Here is a 14140-nt window from a genome sequence, read left to right on the forward strand (position 1 = left end):
AAAAGGAGCAGACATGGAAGGCAAGCTCTGGAGAGCTGTGCCCAGGAGAAAAGGTGAGTGTGAATGCTCCCTGGTTTTGCTGTTATTGTTAAAAATACAGTGTGCACTCCGAGGTGGTCTGTCCTCTTGTTTGTTCCTCGGAGCCTTTTGCCTAGATTTGGGAGGAGCCAAGTATCCTGGAGCTGTGAGGCTTTTCCTGTCAGAAATCCATGGTGGGGATGTTTTCCCTTGGTGTCCCAAGAGGAAGGAACAGCTTTGGAGTCCTTGCAGCCACAGGCTGGGGAGGCATCCCCTGCAAACCAGTTCAGGATTGTTCATCTGACTCTGCCTCTGGCCTGTGGCTTCCAGGCACCCTGCTGGAGTTCTGGATATTCCAGTGCTGCTTTTTAAAGAGGGAATTCCAGACACAGTAAGTCAGTCATTCAATCTGAGCTGTTCCAGTGCTGGGTTGTGAGGGGGAGGAAGGAGGGGTGGGGGGTGGTAACTAAGACATTCCCAGCTGGAATTGGGGCCACGCACTTCAGACCCCTTTAAGTGGCACTAAAGGGCTGGTCCCAGGGCTGCAGGTGAGCAGGGGGCAAGGGGCAAATTACCAAAAAAAAAAAACCAAAAAAAAACAGGGGGAGAGAATGATGTAGAATTCCTGGCCTTCCTTTTTTGACAGCAGTTTGTTATTTTGGGGCCCAAGCTAAAAAACCTGGAGTGCGCGGTTGTTCCCAAGTGTCACACTTCCAGACAGGGATCTGATAGGGTGGTGACAGTAGAACCATGGAAGGGGGTGGGTTGGAAGGGACCTTAGAGCTCATCCCATTCCAACCCCCAGCCAGAGGCAGAGACACTTTCCACTATCCCAGGCTGCTCTAAGCCCTGTCCAACCTGGCCTGGGACACTTCCAGGGATGGGGCAGGTACAGCTGTGTAACAGGTAACAGTTCACGTGTCTGACTCCATTTCCCTTCCCAGCTGGCCGTAGATAAGTGGGAACACTGCACCAAAAGCTGCTGGAATTCCAGCTTCCAGCTCTGCATGGAGCACTACACCAGCTCTGAACACTCACCAGAACACTTTTTCCATGGACCAAGGGAATCCTCAGGACTTGTCTTGCTCATTTCTCCTTGGAAAGAGACATGGCACAAGCACCTTTGCAGCTATTGGAGAAATCCTGGGAAGGGCAGGACATCAGGGTGATTAGAAGAGTTTTGTGCTGTCACACAACTGTTCACCTGCGCTGCTCCACGGTCCAGTGCCAGCCATGGAGCTCTGCCCTACAGATGTTCCAAGGGCTGGTGTTTAAAGCAGCGTTAGTGTAAAAGAAGCTGCGTTGGCGTAGGAATTACCTTGTTGGTATTTCCATCCTGGCCTGGAATTCCAGCTGACACAGAGATCAGCTCAGTTGTGTTGAGCAGAGTGCTGAGAACACCAAAGGTTGTGGGTCCAATCACTGGATGGGCCATTCACTTAGAGCTCAGCTTCATGATCCTTGTGGTCCCTTCTATCTCACGGTATAATCTGGAAACAGGGATTAAATGTTTCAACTAGAATTTTACAAACGGAGGTTTTGCCATTGGAGACTGTGAGTTGCACAGATCTCGGGGGAAGAGAAAGGAAAGCATCAGGTCTCACCTGGCAGGTGTTGAACGAGCAGGAGCAGGACAGCGCCCATCCTGGAGCAGCTCCGCTCAGTTCCCAGGGATGCGGTGGGCGCAGGACGGGAGGCGGGCCCTGCTCTGCTCAGGGGGTGCCGGGCAGAGGGGGCTCCGCATTCTCGCGGGGGTTGCGAGGCGGATCCTACTCCGCGGGACCGGCGGCCTCGGGGGGTCCCAGGGCTGGCTCCCCGCGCCCCGCCCGCTCCCAGGGCCAGCCAGCGCCCGCTCCGGGAGAGCGCCGCCCTCCCACCGGGCCCGGCACCGGCACAGCCCCGGCTCCCACGGCCGCAGCAGGACCGCAGCCCCGCAGCGGCCATGGTCCAAGCGGGAGCGGCAGCGCCGGGCTTGGTCCGCGCCCGTCCTGGAGCGGCTCTTCCCGCCCGCGGAGATCCCGATCCCGGTCCCAGCCCCAGCCCGCCTCGGTTCTGCGGCCCCGCGACCCAGAACCTGCCCAGCGAGGGAGAAGCGGTGCAGCCCGGGATCCCCAGCAGACACCAGCAGGACCTGGACCCGAATCCCCCAGGCCCGGGTCCCGCTCCCGGCCCCACCTCAGCGCCCCGAGCTCCGCGCAGCACCGGGAGCTGCCCCCGGCCCGGGGCTCCGCGCAGCGCTGCGAGCGACGGCCCCACCGCATCCCGGGATGAGCATCCGCCACACAGAGCGGAGCGGGCGCGGATCCGCCGGGATTTACGGGCGCGGGCGGGGCGGGGCCGGCTCAGGTGCGAGGGGCGGGGCCGGCTCAGGTGCGAGGGGCGGGGCCGGCTCAGGTGCGAGGGGCGGGGCCGGCTCAGGTGCGAGGGGCGGGGCCGAGAGGATTTAAGCGCCGGGAATCGCCTCAGGAGCCATTTGCCCCCTCGGCGCTCGGAGGGGAGGCTGCGTCCGCGCGGGCTCCTTATCTCTGTACTTATTTCTTTTCTTTTACACTTCTCTCTATCTCTTTTCCTATCATATCTCCCCTCTCTCCCTCCCTTTCTCCCCTCCCCCACCCCCTACACCCTCCCCCCCCTACCCCCCCCCCTCCCTCTCCCCCCTAGCCCTCCCCTCCCTCCCCCCCTGGCCGGTCCCTCCTGAGCCGGTTCCCCCTACTCCCCTCTCCCCATTCCCCTGCACACACCAACCCTACACACCCCCTCCTTCCTCCCCGCTTCCTTCCCCGGCTCCCACCTGCCCCCTCATCCTACTTCCCTTCCCCCCAGTTCCTCCTCACCTGCCCTCAATCCTCCCCCTCCATCCTTCACTCTTCCTCCTCCTCCACCTTCCCGTTTTCCTTCCTCCTTTTCCCCTCTTCACCTTGACCCCCCACCTGTGCTCCATCCTCGTTCCCCATCCTCCGCCCCTCCTGCCCCTGCCCCCCTCCCTGCTCCCCTGCACACCCCGACCCCCCCACCTGCCCTCCATCCTTGACCCGCCCGGACCACCCTCTCTGTCCCCCTATTCCCGTCCTCTGTGCCCCTGTCCGTGTTTCCCCCCCGCAGCCGCGGGGCTCGGGGCGCCGCAGAATAAAGCCCCGCGGGCCGGAGCGCGGCGCCCCCGCTGTCCCTGAGCCCCCACACGGGGCCGGGCCCGCTCGGCGGGTCCCCCCATCCCGGTCCAACACACCGCCCGACAGCGCCGGGGCTCCGGCTGTCCCTACATCACACTGGGGGTCCCCGGGGCGGGGGAATTGGGGGGCTGGGGGTGGGGCGGGTTAGGCAGGGCCCCCTCCGGAGGAGGGGGTCCGGGGGGGGGGGGGGGAGAGGGTTGGGGGGGGGAGGGCCCCCTCCGGAGGAGGGGGTCCCTGGGAGGGGGTCGGGGCGGGCTCCCTCCGGAGGAGGGGGTCCGGGGGAGGGGGCGGGGCGGAGGGGGGCATTCCCCCTCCAGTCCCCGCCTTCTCCTCCGGACCCCCTTCTCCGGACGGGGCTGACCCCGGCCCCCTCCCCGGGACCCCCTGCTCCGGACCGGGGCCCGCGGGGAGGGAGAGGGGCGGGTGGGGTGTGAGGGCAGGACGGGAGGGGCTGTTTGTCTGTCCGGTGATCTCTGTGTGCGTTCACGCTGCTGAGTGACGTGACCTCCCTTGCTTCCCACCCGCCCCCCTCCCTCCCCCCGGGCCCTGGTCCGGTGCAGGGGGTCCCGGGGAGGGGGCCGGGGGCAGCCCCGTCCGGGGGAGGGGGGTCCGGAGGAGAAGGCGGGGACTGGAGGGAGAACTCCCCCCTCCGCCCCGCCCCCTCCCCCGGACCCCCTCCTCCGGAGGGAGCCCGCCCCGACCCCCTCCCAGGGACCCCCTCCTCCGGAGGGGGCCCTCCCCACCCCCGGGCCCCCTCCCCCCCGGGACCCCCTCCTCAGGAGGGGGCCCTGCCTAACCCGCCCCACCCCCAGCCCCCCAATTCCCCCCGCCCCGGGGACCCCCAGTGTGATGTAGGGACAGCCGGAGCCCCGGCGCTGTCGGGCGGTGTGTTGGACCGGGATGGGGGGACCCGCCGAGCGGGCCCGGCCCCGTGTGGGGGCTCCAGGGACAGCGGGGGCGCCGCGCTCCGGCCCGCGGGGCTTTATTCTGCGGCGCCCCGAGCCCCGCGGCTGCGGGGGAAACACGGACAGGGGCACAGAGGACGGGAATAGGGAGGGATGAGGTGGGGAACGGAGAGGGGCTGGGAAGAAGCGGGGGAAGGGAAAGGCCGGGTGGGGGGAAGGATGATGGACAGAGGAGGGGAACAGGGGGAATAGAGGGGAGTCGGGCTGGGGAGAGGGGCGAAAGGAACGGGGAGTCCGGGATGTGCAGGAGAACAGAGAGAGAAGGTAGGCGAGGCTAGGGAGCGGAGAGAGGGCAGGGGGAGCTGGGAGGGAGAAGGGCGATGGATGGGAGGGAGAAAGAAGCTGGAGGGGCAGTAAAGAGGAGATAATGGGGGGAAGAAGGAGGAGAATAAGCGCAGGAGAAAGGGGGAGAAGAGGGGGAAAGAAAGGGGAGAAGAAAGCCCGGCCCGGCCTCAGCCTCCCCGAGCTCTGAGGGAGCAAATGGCGCCTGAGGTGATTTCCGGGGTTTAAATCCTCTCGGCCCCGCCCCGCGCAGCCGCGCTGGGGCCCCGCGCACCTGAACCGGAACCGCCCCGCGCACCTGAGCCGAGCCCGGCCCCTCCCGGGACCGCCCGGCCCCGCCCCCAAGCACCGGGACCGCCCCCGAGCCCCGGCCCCGCCTGGGACCGCCCCCAGCACCGCCCCCGAGCCCCGGCCCCGGTCCCGCCCTGCCCGGGCCGCGGCGGCGCCATCGCTGCCGGCCCCGCCCCTCTCCCCTGGGCCGGGCCGGGGCTGCGAGCGGCACCGGGACCGGGGCCTCGGCTCCAGGTGCTCCGGTGTCTCTGGGGGTCCGGGCGGTGCCGCCTCTCCGCCGCCGGGCGGGCTGCGGGTCCCGGCCCCGCGGCTCTGAGGCGGGCTCGGGGCGGCACCGGGGCCGGAGGAGCCGCTCCGGGACGGGCGCTGGGGCCGAGCCCGGCGCCGCCGCTCCCGCTCCGCCCGCGGCCGGCGCGGGGCCGGGACCCGCCGGGGCTCCGGGGAGCCGGGGCCGGGCCGGGCCCGGGCAGCCCCCGGGATGCCGCGCTCAGCCCGACGCGCCGGGCCGGGATCGCTCCGAGCCCCTCCCGCCGCCCGGGGGCTCCGCCGCCAGCCCCAGCCGCGGCGCTCGGCGCTGCTTCGGAGCGCTCGCTGCGCCGGGGAGCCCGGCCCGGGGCTGTGCCTGAGGCACCACTCGCGGCTCGGAGACACGGACCGGCCCCGGCCCAAAGAGCCCGCCCGGAGCACCGGAACACCGCGGGCGTTTGGCCTTTCGTTCAAGCCCAACAAACGCTGCACCTCGGCTTCCCTTGGTGAGCCCCAACGCTCAGCACTTGGTCTCCTCCTCAAGCCCTGCAAACAGAGCATTCACTCCCTGTTCCTGAGCCCCAGCTCTGGCCGCAGGAGCCTGCTCTCAGGACTCCAAAATGCTCCATTTAGTCCCTGCTTTTAAGCTCGGAGCCTGGTTTAGCACCCCCAAAACGCAGCACTGGGTGTCTCTCTGTGAGCCCCAGAACTGCCCCAGTCCGTCGCGTTCGGAGCCCCCAGAAGTGCCCTGGGCCATGGGCGGACCCAGCCCGGCCCCAGCAGCAGCTCCCTGGCCCCCAGTGGGATGGGGAAGAGACCAGAGACAAAAACCCAGCTCAGGACAGTTTAATAATGGAAACCAGTCAAATACAATCATTTAACAGTGATGACAACACATAACAACAGTGAGAGCAACAAGAGCAGTGAGAACAATAATGAACAGGAGAGAGGGGAAAGCCCCTCCACACCCCCTTTAACATTTTACATCCCAAATGTCATCCAGAGCACCACAAACTCCCGGTGTGGGGGATTTCCACATTCCTGTTATTTTCTCTGTGGTCCATCCTGGGGAGTTGTGGACTAAGGGAGGCACTGGCTGCTCCTCTGGGCAAGGGAAAGGCTCCTGTGCTATTTCCAAAAACAGCACCCCTGGAATTGGTGCCCTGGGAGTCTAGCCTGGTCCTTCCAGTCACTGGGGGTCACCCAGAGAGTCTTTACCAGCATAAAATGAAAATGACATCCTGGTCCAGTGCATTCCAGCAGGATTGGACACTCCTGGCCACCGTGACCAGTCCATGGAAGTTGGACCAGTGACAGTCCAGGGGATTTGAAGTTGGATTCTTGCAGATTTCATTGTGCAGAAGCTCCAGTTCTTTCTGGCACCTCTTGTTTAAATGCTTCCCTGCTGGAAGAGGTCAATCAGTCTTTTGAATGGCCCGATTGCCACAGGCAGGGAAAACCAACCAGCATTCCCTGCCCTTCTCCATCACTTCCATGTCCACCTGCAGCGAGTGGCCGAAGGACAGGAGCCAGCCCAGGACAGGCTCAGGGGTGAGGCTCCCAGCCCAAACCATTCCATGATGATTGCACCATCATCCCTGCAGTAATTGTGCATTGTTTCCTCTCAAATTTAAATTCCCGAATTCGGATGATTTATTAAATGAACCATTTAAAAATTATTCAGATATATAAGAGGGAGCATCCAACATACAAGAATCATTCCTTCATCCATCCAATCACTATTAAATTGGAAGCTTACTCCCTCATCTCTGTCCTCGTTTTGCTTTCCTGGAAATCCTTATGATCCCACAGTTTCTCAGAGGCATCAGCTGGGATTACTGGAAGGTTTGCTCTGCTGGAGAGCCAAGGGGAGTTTACAACATTTGTTCCTCTGCATCTTTGTCCCCTGACCAGGTTTCCACCAGAACGGTGTTGTGGGAGAAGTCTGGAATTACTAGAAATGGATCAGCTTCACAGTTTTTCCCGGTCTGTTTTCCAACTATTTCCAAATTCTTGGGATTACTCTCAAATATGCCCAGGAAAATTCCTGTGAAAGGATCAATCAGAGGAACATATGGAAAAGAGAAAACCGCCTCCAGCAGCAGCGGGAATGATCCCAGTGCTGCTCTCACCTGGGCTCCAGGAGCTCCTGCCAGAGCTCCCAGCAGCCAGTGCCATTCCCGAACAGGAGCTGTGGAGGACATTCCTGCTGTCCACGAGGGTGAGGAGGCACTTTGGGCTGTTCTTTGCTGTGCAATCAGACAAGAGAGTGCCAGTGAGCTTGTGCTCCCTTCCGAGCCAAAGCAGCCCCTGATTCCATGGCAGATCAGCGCCTCTCCCAGTTCCATTCCAGAAACACCGTCCCACTAACCCAGGACTTCCAGAAACACCGTCCCACTAACCCAGGACTTCCAGAAACACCGTCCCACTAACCCAGGACTTCCTCCCTCCTCCTTTTGCTCCACATCAGGGATGTGTGGCCGAGTGCCACAGGCATGGGATGCCTCAGCATTCCCTGGGGATGCCATTCAAGGCTGAACTCGTGGCCTCAGAGCTCTGCAATGACCGCTCAGCCCCAATTCCAGTTGGGAATGTCTCAAACAGCAGGGTGGGGTGTTTGCTCCCTCTCCCACCCAGCCATTGGGACAGCTCACATGGAATGTCACTGACTTACCGGGTCCGGAATTCCTGGCTCAAAAGGCAGGTGGTGGAATATCCTCTCCTGGGAATATCCAGGAGACCAGGAGGGTGCCTGGAAGCCACAGGTGAGAGGCAGAGTCAGATGAACAATCCTGAGCTGGTTTGCAGGGGATGCATCCCCAGCCTGTGGCTGCAAGGACTCCAAAGCTGTTCCTTCCACTCAGGACACCAAGGGAAAACATCCCCACCATGGATTTCTGACAGGAAAAACCTCACAGCCCCAGGATACTTGGCTCCTCCTAAATCCAGGCCAGCACTCCAACAGGCTCTAAGGAGTAAACAACAGGAAAAACCATCTCAGGGTGCACTCCATGAGCTGGGCACCACATTCCTCACTGCAACTGGGCTGTTGCCGCCTCCGTGTGACAGTTGGGAGCATCCCCATTTCCACGCTCCTCCATTCAGGAGAAAGACATCAGAGCCCTTAAACAACCAGTGTGCCATCCCAACAATGCAGGGAAAACCACCTCACTCGGGGAAGAGTCTTTACCAGCATAAAATGAAAATGACATCCTGGTCCAGTGCATTCCAGCAGGATTGGACACTCCCGGCCACAGTGACCAGTCCATGGAAGTTGGACCAGTGACAATCCAGGGGATTTGAAGTTGGATTCTTGCAGATTTCATTGTGCAGAAGCTCCAGTTCTTTCTGGCACCTCTTGTTTAAATGTTTCCCTGCTGGAAGAGGTCAATCAGTCTTTTGAATGGCCTGATTGTAATGCCCACATGTAATGCCCAGTTTTGGAAAAAAAACAAATAGCAGAACTGGAAACACTTCCAGGCATGGAGCCTCTCAGCTCTGGAAATGCAGCTCCCAGGCTTCTTCCCATCAAAGCTTCAAACTTGCCCCTGACTGGGCTCAGGGAGAAAACTCCACCCGTTCCACCAGCCTGGCACAGAGCAAATTCCATGCACACCCCAGGAGGGTGTCCCTGACCATGGCAGGGCAAGGAAACAGGATGATCAATAAGGTTCCTTCCAACCCAGACCATTCCAGGAGTTTAAGGCTACTAAAACTTGTTTCGAGCCACTTCTCAGCTCACAACTCCTTCCTTGGGAAGCATCACCCCCTGGGCTGCCTTTCCCAGACCCTGCTGGGAAGGGAAGCAGTGGCTCCTCTCCCCAGACACACCCCCTGCCAATTGCTGTGCCCCACCCAAAACCACCGGGTGACACGAGGGGCTGATCCATTGTCTTGGCGGTTTTCCATAATCCAGCATTCAGGGGCTCCAGAGTCGGACAATCGGGATCAATGCCAGGTTCCAGGCACTGGCACAAAGCAGCTGATGCGCTGGAAGGGCCAATTGCAGAGGCTCCTCTCCCCTCAGCTGGGAATTCAGTGATTGTGGATTTATCTGTTCCTATGGATTCGTCCCCAACATTCCCTGCCAAGTGCTGCTGGAGCATCTCCCACAGAAAAAAGCTGTGCCCACTCCAGAGGGTCCTCAGTGGGGTCCCTTCCCAGTTTCCCAGGGTGGATGGGAAGCTGCTACTGCCAGGCTGGATCTCAGGAGAACTTCAGTAATTTGCTGAAAGCTTCTAAAAACAAGGACTTGTTTCCAAGTCTAAGGCAGCTCAAATCCTATTCCTAATAATGTGCTGCAAAAATGTGTCTATGTAGGGGAATCTCCTTTTAACCTGATTTCAGGGAAGAGCCGCCTGGGATTTTAGTTAAAACTGACATCAACCTGTGACAAATCAGACAAAAAAATACCCAGAAGCTCAAGGTTGACTAAGCATGGAGAAAAAAAAACATGGGAGCTCATTCCTGCACAGCCCAGACCTGACACTTTGGCCCATATGGGAAATAGATGGGAAGTGAAGAACCAAGTTCAAACCTACCTTTAAGCAATCCCCAAGGAGTTGACAGCCCTCCCATGAAACCCTGGCCCAGGACAAGGCTCTCCTGCCTGTGCTCCTGATCCAGGTGAGCACAGGTGTTCCTGCTGGGAGTGACAGTTCCTGGGACAGTAACGTCTCCTACCTGGACCTGTGCCTTCCCCAGCCTTTGGTGGCCGCTGTCTCCATGCTCCCACACCTCCTCATCTTCCTCTCGCCAGGCTTGGCTTCCTCATCCTGCAGAGCAAGCACAGGGACAGTCCCAGCCTGCTCCTGCCAGCCTGGGCAGCAGGGACGGACCGCTGGCACCCTCTGGATGTCACCCCCGTGCCTGGCACCATCCCTGCTCCTGGCCCGTTCCCGTCCTTGCCCTGGCAGCTCCTTGGAAGGGGATTTAAACCACAAACGTTTGCTCTGCTGGGGCTGGGACAGCAGAGACTCCCCCGGGGCAGCGGGCAAAGCTCCTGCTCCCACATCCTCTGCCCCCCACAGCCCTGCTGGGGCTGCACGGAGCAAAGGAAACGCCTCAGCTCCTGCTGGAAATTCCCTCCTGTGCCCAAAACCCTGAGAAATCGGGGCTGCTCCATCCCTGGAAGTGTCCAAGGCCAGGCTGGATGGGGCTTGCAGCAGCCTGGAATAGTGGAAGGTGTCCCTGGACTGAACCCAGCAGTTCCTGGATTTTCCTGTGGCTGTGCTCATATTGCCATGGCTTGAAGATTTTGAACACTGATCAGTTCCCGCCCAAACATCAAAACGAATCATTTTCAGTCACATTCCATGTATTCCCCTTTCCCATTGTTATTTCTGTGACATTCATTATTGTTGCAGCAACAGAAATAAACCAGAGTGGAAATCTGAGAAACAAAGGACAAAAAATGGCTTTGGTGGCATATTTTTCTTGAGAAAACAATTCTGGTTTTGAAATAGGACTTCAATTCCAACGGGACCAAGAGATAAATCCACTTGCAGGGAGATAAGAGATAAATCCTCCACTCGGGAGGGCCCAGTGGTCTGACCCGGCTGGGCGGGTACAGACAGAGACCTCGGGAGTCTGAGGAATGAGGGTGGTGCAAGGACCAGCCCAGGATCCGAGCGCAGCGCGGCTCAGCCTGGGAGGCTCCACAGGCGCATCCTCCTTCAAACAGGAGCGCCTCCAGATCCTGACACCGCCGCACAGCCAGGGAAAACGCAGAACTGCCCAAAGCTGCGTCACCCCGAACCGTGCTCCCTCCTGAAAACCAGACAACAACGAAAGCACCTGGGGGGCACTGGCAAGGAAAGCTGCTGAGCAGCTCTGATTTCACACATGGGTTTATAATCCGTTTTATCCATCCTGGGACTTTCCCCACCTTCACTACCGATTGCTTCGCTTGCACCTCAGAGCACTCATTCTCTCCCCCGCACATTAACGCACATTTTACCCCGAAATGTTCGTTTTGCTCCCTGCACAATCCGCCCCGCCGCCCGCTCGGGGCTGCCCCCGTTCCCCGCTCACCTCCGAGCCCGGCGCCGCCGCTCCCGCTGCCCCCGGCCGGGCCCCTCCATTGCCGCTCCCGGCTCCGCGCCTGCGCTCCCGGCACCGCGCCCGCGGTTCCTGCCGGGAGCGGCCCCGGCCGAGGGCCCCGCGGCCTCGCACGGCCAGTCCCCGTCGTTGTCCCGGCCCAGCTCCATGTCCCGGTCCCAGCCCCGCTCCATGTCCCGGTGCCGGCGGAGCCGCGGGAAGCGCCCGGAGCGCTCGGAGCTGCAGTACCGGATGTATCCACAAGGCGGCAGCACTGAGGGTGCCGCAACCACCGCGCATGCGCAGCGGTTTTAGGGGCGCCAATAAATCCCAATTTCGGTGAATCCCAGATCCCGCATTTCGGGGGTTCCAGCGGGAGGAAGGAGAAAGAACTCCGCGTACACAGTGCTGTTTCTAGGTCCTTCATACAGACCATCTTGTCTTACCTCTTCAAGCCCTTTATTTCATTTACGTACACTTTTTATTTGTATTTTCAAACCCTACAGATCCATATTCAAAATTTCTTACAGTCTAAAATCCTAACTATAACACAGCAGGCATGCGGGCTTATTTTTAAATCAATTTTTATACAAATTAAGGTTATTTCTCAACATATAGAAAATGAGAATCTTTGCAGTTTTAAGTATTTTACACACAAACCCCTCAATAATTTTCTGGCATTTTTGGAGCTATGGCCTCCCTTGGGTTTTAGGAAGACCTCTCCTGACCCCCCTCATCCCTCACTCACCTGGCTCCCCCTCCACACTTTGGGGTGTCCCAAATGACACCATCACTCCTTGGATTCCCCCATCTCCCTTTTTCCTCTCCCCCAGAGAAGGCACAAAATGAGTCCAAGTGCCCTAGCCAGCAGCTCGGTGCTTCCATAAAAGCCCTTTGCACATGGACATTCCCCCAAAAAAGGGGGAAAAATCAAGGGAGGGCTGGGCAGCTTCCTGAAGGGTTGGAATCTCTGCAGCTCCTGTGCAGAGTGTCCCTGAGGGTGGTGTCCCTGAGAGTCCCTCATCTCCCACCCTGGCTCTGCTCTCCACGTTCCCCCTCGGTTCCTGCACCAGACAATGCCAGGAGATGTCTCCTCCCTTCCCTGTGGTGCTGCCGCAGGGACACCATGGCACCAATGGCTTGGAAGAGGAATCTGGACTACAACCCTGGGATCCTGAGGGTCTGATATCCAACCTCTCTTCCAAACTCTGACACCCCTCAGTGCAGCAGGGTTGTCCTCTATTTTCAGCTGACCAGGAGCCATGGATGGACCAGGCAGCAAGGATCCAACTTGTTGCTTTCCTCATGGGGTTTCCTCAAGCCCACGTTCCCGAGACTGCAGAGGAACGGCTCAGCCTGGGGACGGTGATGGAATACCCCAGGGAGATGAGCTTGTCCTGCTTCCGGGAGCGGCTGGAGACAGGAGCGGGTACGTGAGGGTGGAGCTGCCGTGGGACAGAGCGATGGAGGCCACGTGGGAGGCACAGGTGGATGAGGCCTCGTGCCACCTGGCCGCCAAGCAGATCCGCAGGATGGCAGCCAGGATGGACGGGGAGGACACCGGGATGAGCCTGGATGAGCCGTGGTGCTCAGCACGTTGAACCCCACCATGGCAGCCACCGCGGCCTCGCTGGCGCGGGTGTCGGAGCAGGACAGGGCCAGCAGCAGGGGCCCGTCACAAACAAAGTGCTCAGTGGCCCAGGAGTGACAGAACAGAGCGTGGAACGTGGAAATACGGCGTGGAGAGTGGAGCTGAGCACTCCAGCCAACATCCCAGTGCAAATCTTCCGGGACACGGGCACGGAGTGGAGCAGGGGCCTGCAGGTGGCCACGTAGCGGTCGTAGGCCATGGCGGCCAGCACGTGGCACTCGGTGGTGGCCCAGGGGGCGAAGGAGAAGAGCTGGGTGACGCATCTCGCGAAGGAAATCACCTTCTTCCCCACCAAAACATCCCTCAGGCTCCGGGGGATAATGGTGGAGGAGCAGCAGATATCCAGCAGGGACAAGTGGCTCATTGGGTGCGGAGGGGTGGATCCAGTTCAACACGATGACTCCCAGGTTTCCTAGGAGTGTGACCACATAGAGGGCAAGGAGCAAGACAAAAAGCATCACCTGCAGATCTGCTTGGGTGGTGAAGCCCGGGAGAATAAATTCAGATGCAAACATCTCATTTTCTCCAGCCGTACTGAACATTTTATAAATGCAGTTCAGCTGCTTTCTGTCTTTAGACTGAAGTGTTTAATGCATGTAAATCCGTTTATAATGATAAAAATGTTAATTTTTGTCAAGCAGTTACAAAACCTTCTGTCATAAAAGGTAAATTCTCCTTGAAAGAGAAAAACCACAAGTTCCTGGCAGCAGTATCCCTGTTCAGCCAACGTATTTGGAAGCAGGGGCATATTTAGGCCATTAAGAAGGGAAATAACATATAAAAATAAATAAATCATAAATAAGTTGCAAGGCTTCCTCCTAGTTCTTCTCAATCCACTTATACACATGGAATTCCATGATTTTCCTGATAATTCCTGGGAAAGTGAAATTATTTCTTATCTTTTGACCATTCCCTATCCAGCCTGAGCACTTGAGGAATAAATACCTGCTCCCCATGTCCCAGGAAGAGATTTTCTAGGTGAAAGCATTGGAAAATGGGACTTCCCTTAGTGTATTTGTTCCTGGTGTAGGAATAAGAGCTGGGATTTGTCTTACCTCCCTTTGCTTTAGATGTGATGCTTGATTTGGAGGTAAAAGATAAATTCATGTTCCATCTTGCTGTTCACCAGGGAGAGAGCAGCAGCTCCTAAAACCCCACTCTACAACAGATAGAATAAACAAACATGGATTTTTCTCCTGGATAATCATGGCTTGACAGAGTTGCACCAGAGAGTAAACCAAGAGTAGGCACTGCTGGCTCCTGATGAATGGATCCAAACCTGGAAATCCTCTTTATTTCATGAGCCTTGGTTGAAGGCTGAGTTCGCCCCCAGAACCCAACATCTCCTTTCAGGTGTTCTATGGTCTCCTGGAGATGTTAAGGAGGATTAAAAGCTGCTTTTCATTACCCTCATGAAGATGATAGAGGTGTTAAAAATAAGGAAAACCAAATATTTTTGGGGCTGAATTTCCCCCCAG

General features: G+C 58.8%; 1 protein-coding gene across 1 annotated transcript; it reads right to left on the reverse strand.

Annotated features, from left to right (window-relative positions):
* Nucleotides 1-5802: 5802 nt before the first annotated feature.
* On the reverse strand, nucleotides 5803-13204 carry LOC119701376 (olfactory receptor 1019-like). The gene is given in 9 exon segments (XM_038138000.1): nucleotides 5803-6377; nucleotides 7105-7221; nucleotides 9656-9747; nucleotides 11006-11285; nucleotides 12206-12440; nucleotides 12443-12581; nucleotides 12584-12742; nucleotides 12745-13030; nucleotides 13032-13204. Coding segments are annotated over 9 exon segments (1536 nt in total). The 3' UTR covers nucleotides 5803-6322.
* Between the last annotated feature and the right edge of the window lie 936 nt (nucleotides 13205-14140).

This window comes from Motacilla alba, chromosome 5 (genome assembly GCF_015832195.1).
Source record: "Motacilla alba alba isolate MOTALB_02 chromosome 5, Motacilla_alba_V1.0_pri, whole genome shotgun sequence".
In the NCBI taxonomy this organism is placed as follows: Eukaryota; Metazoa; Chordata; class Aves; order Passeriformes; family Motacillidae; genus Motacilla; species Motacilla alba.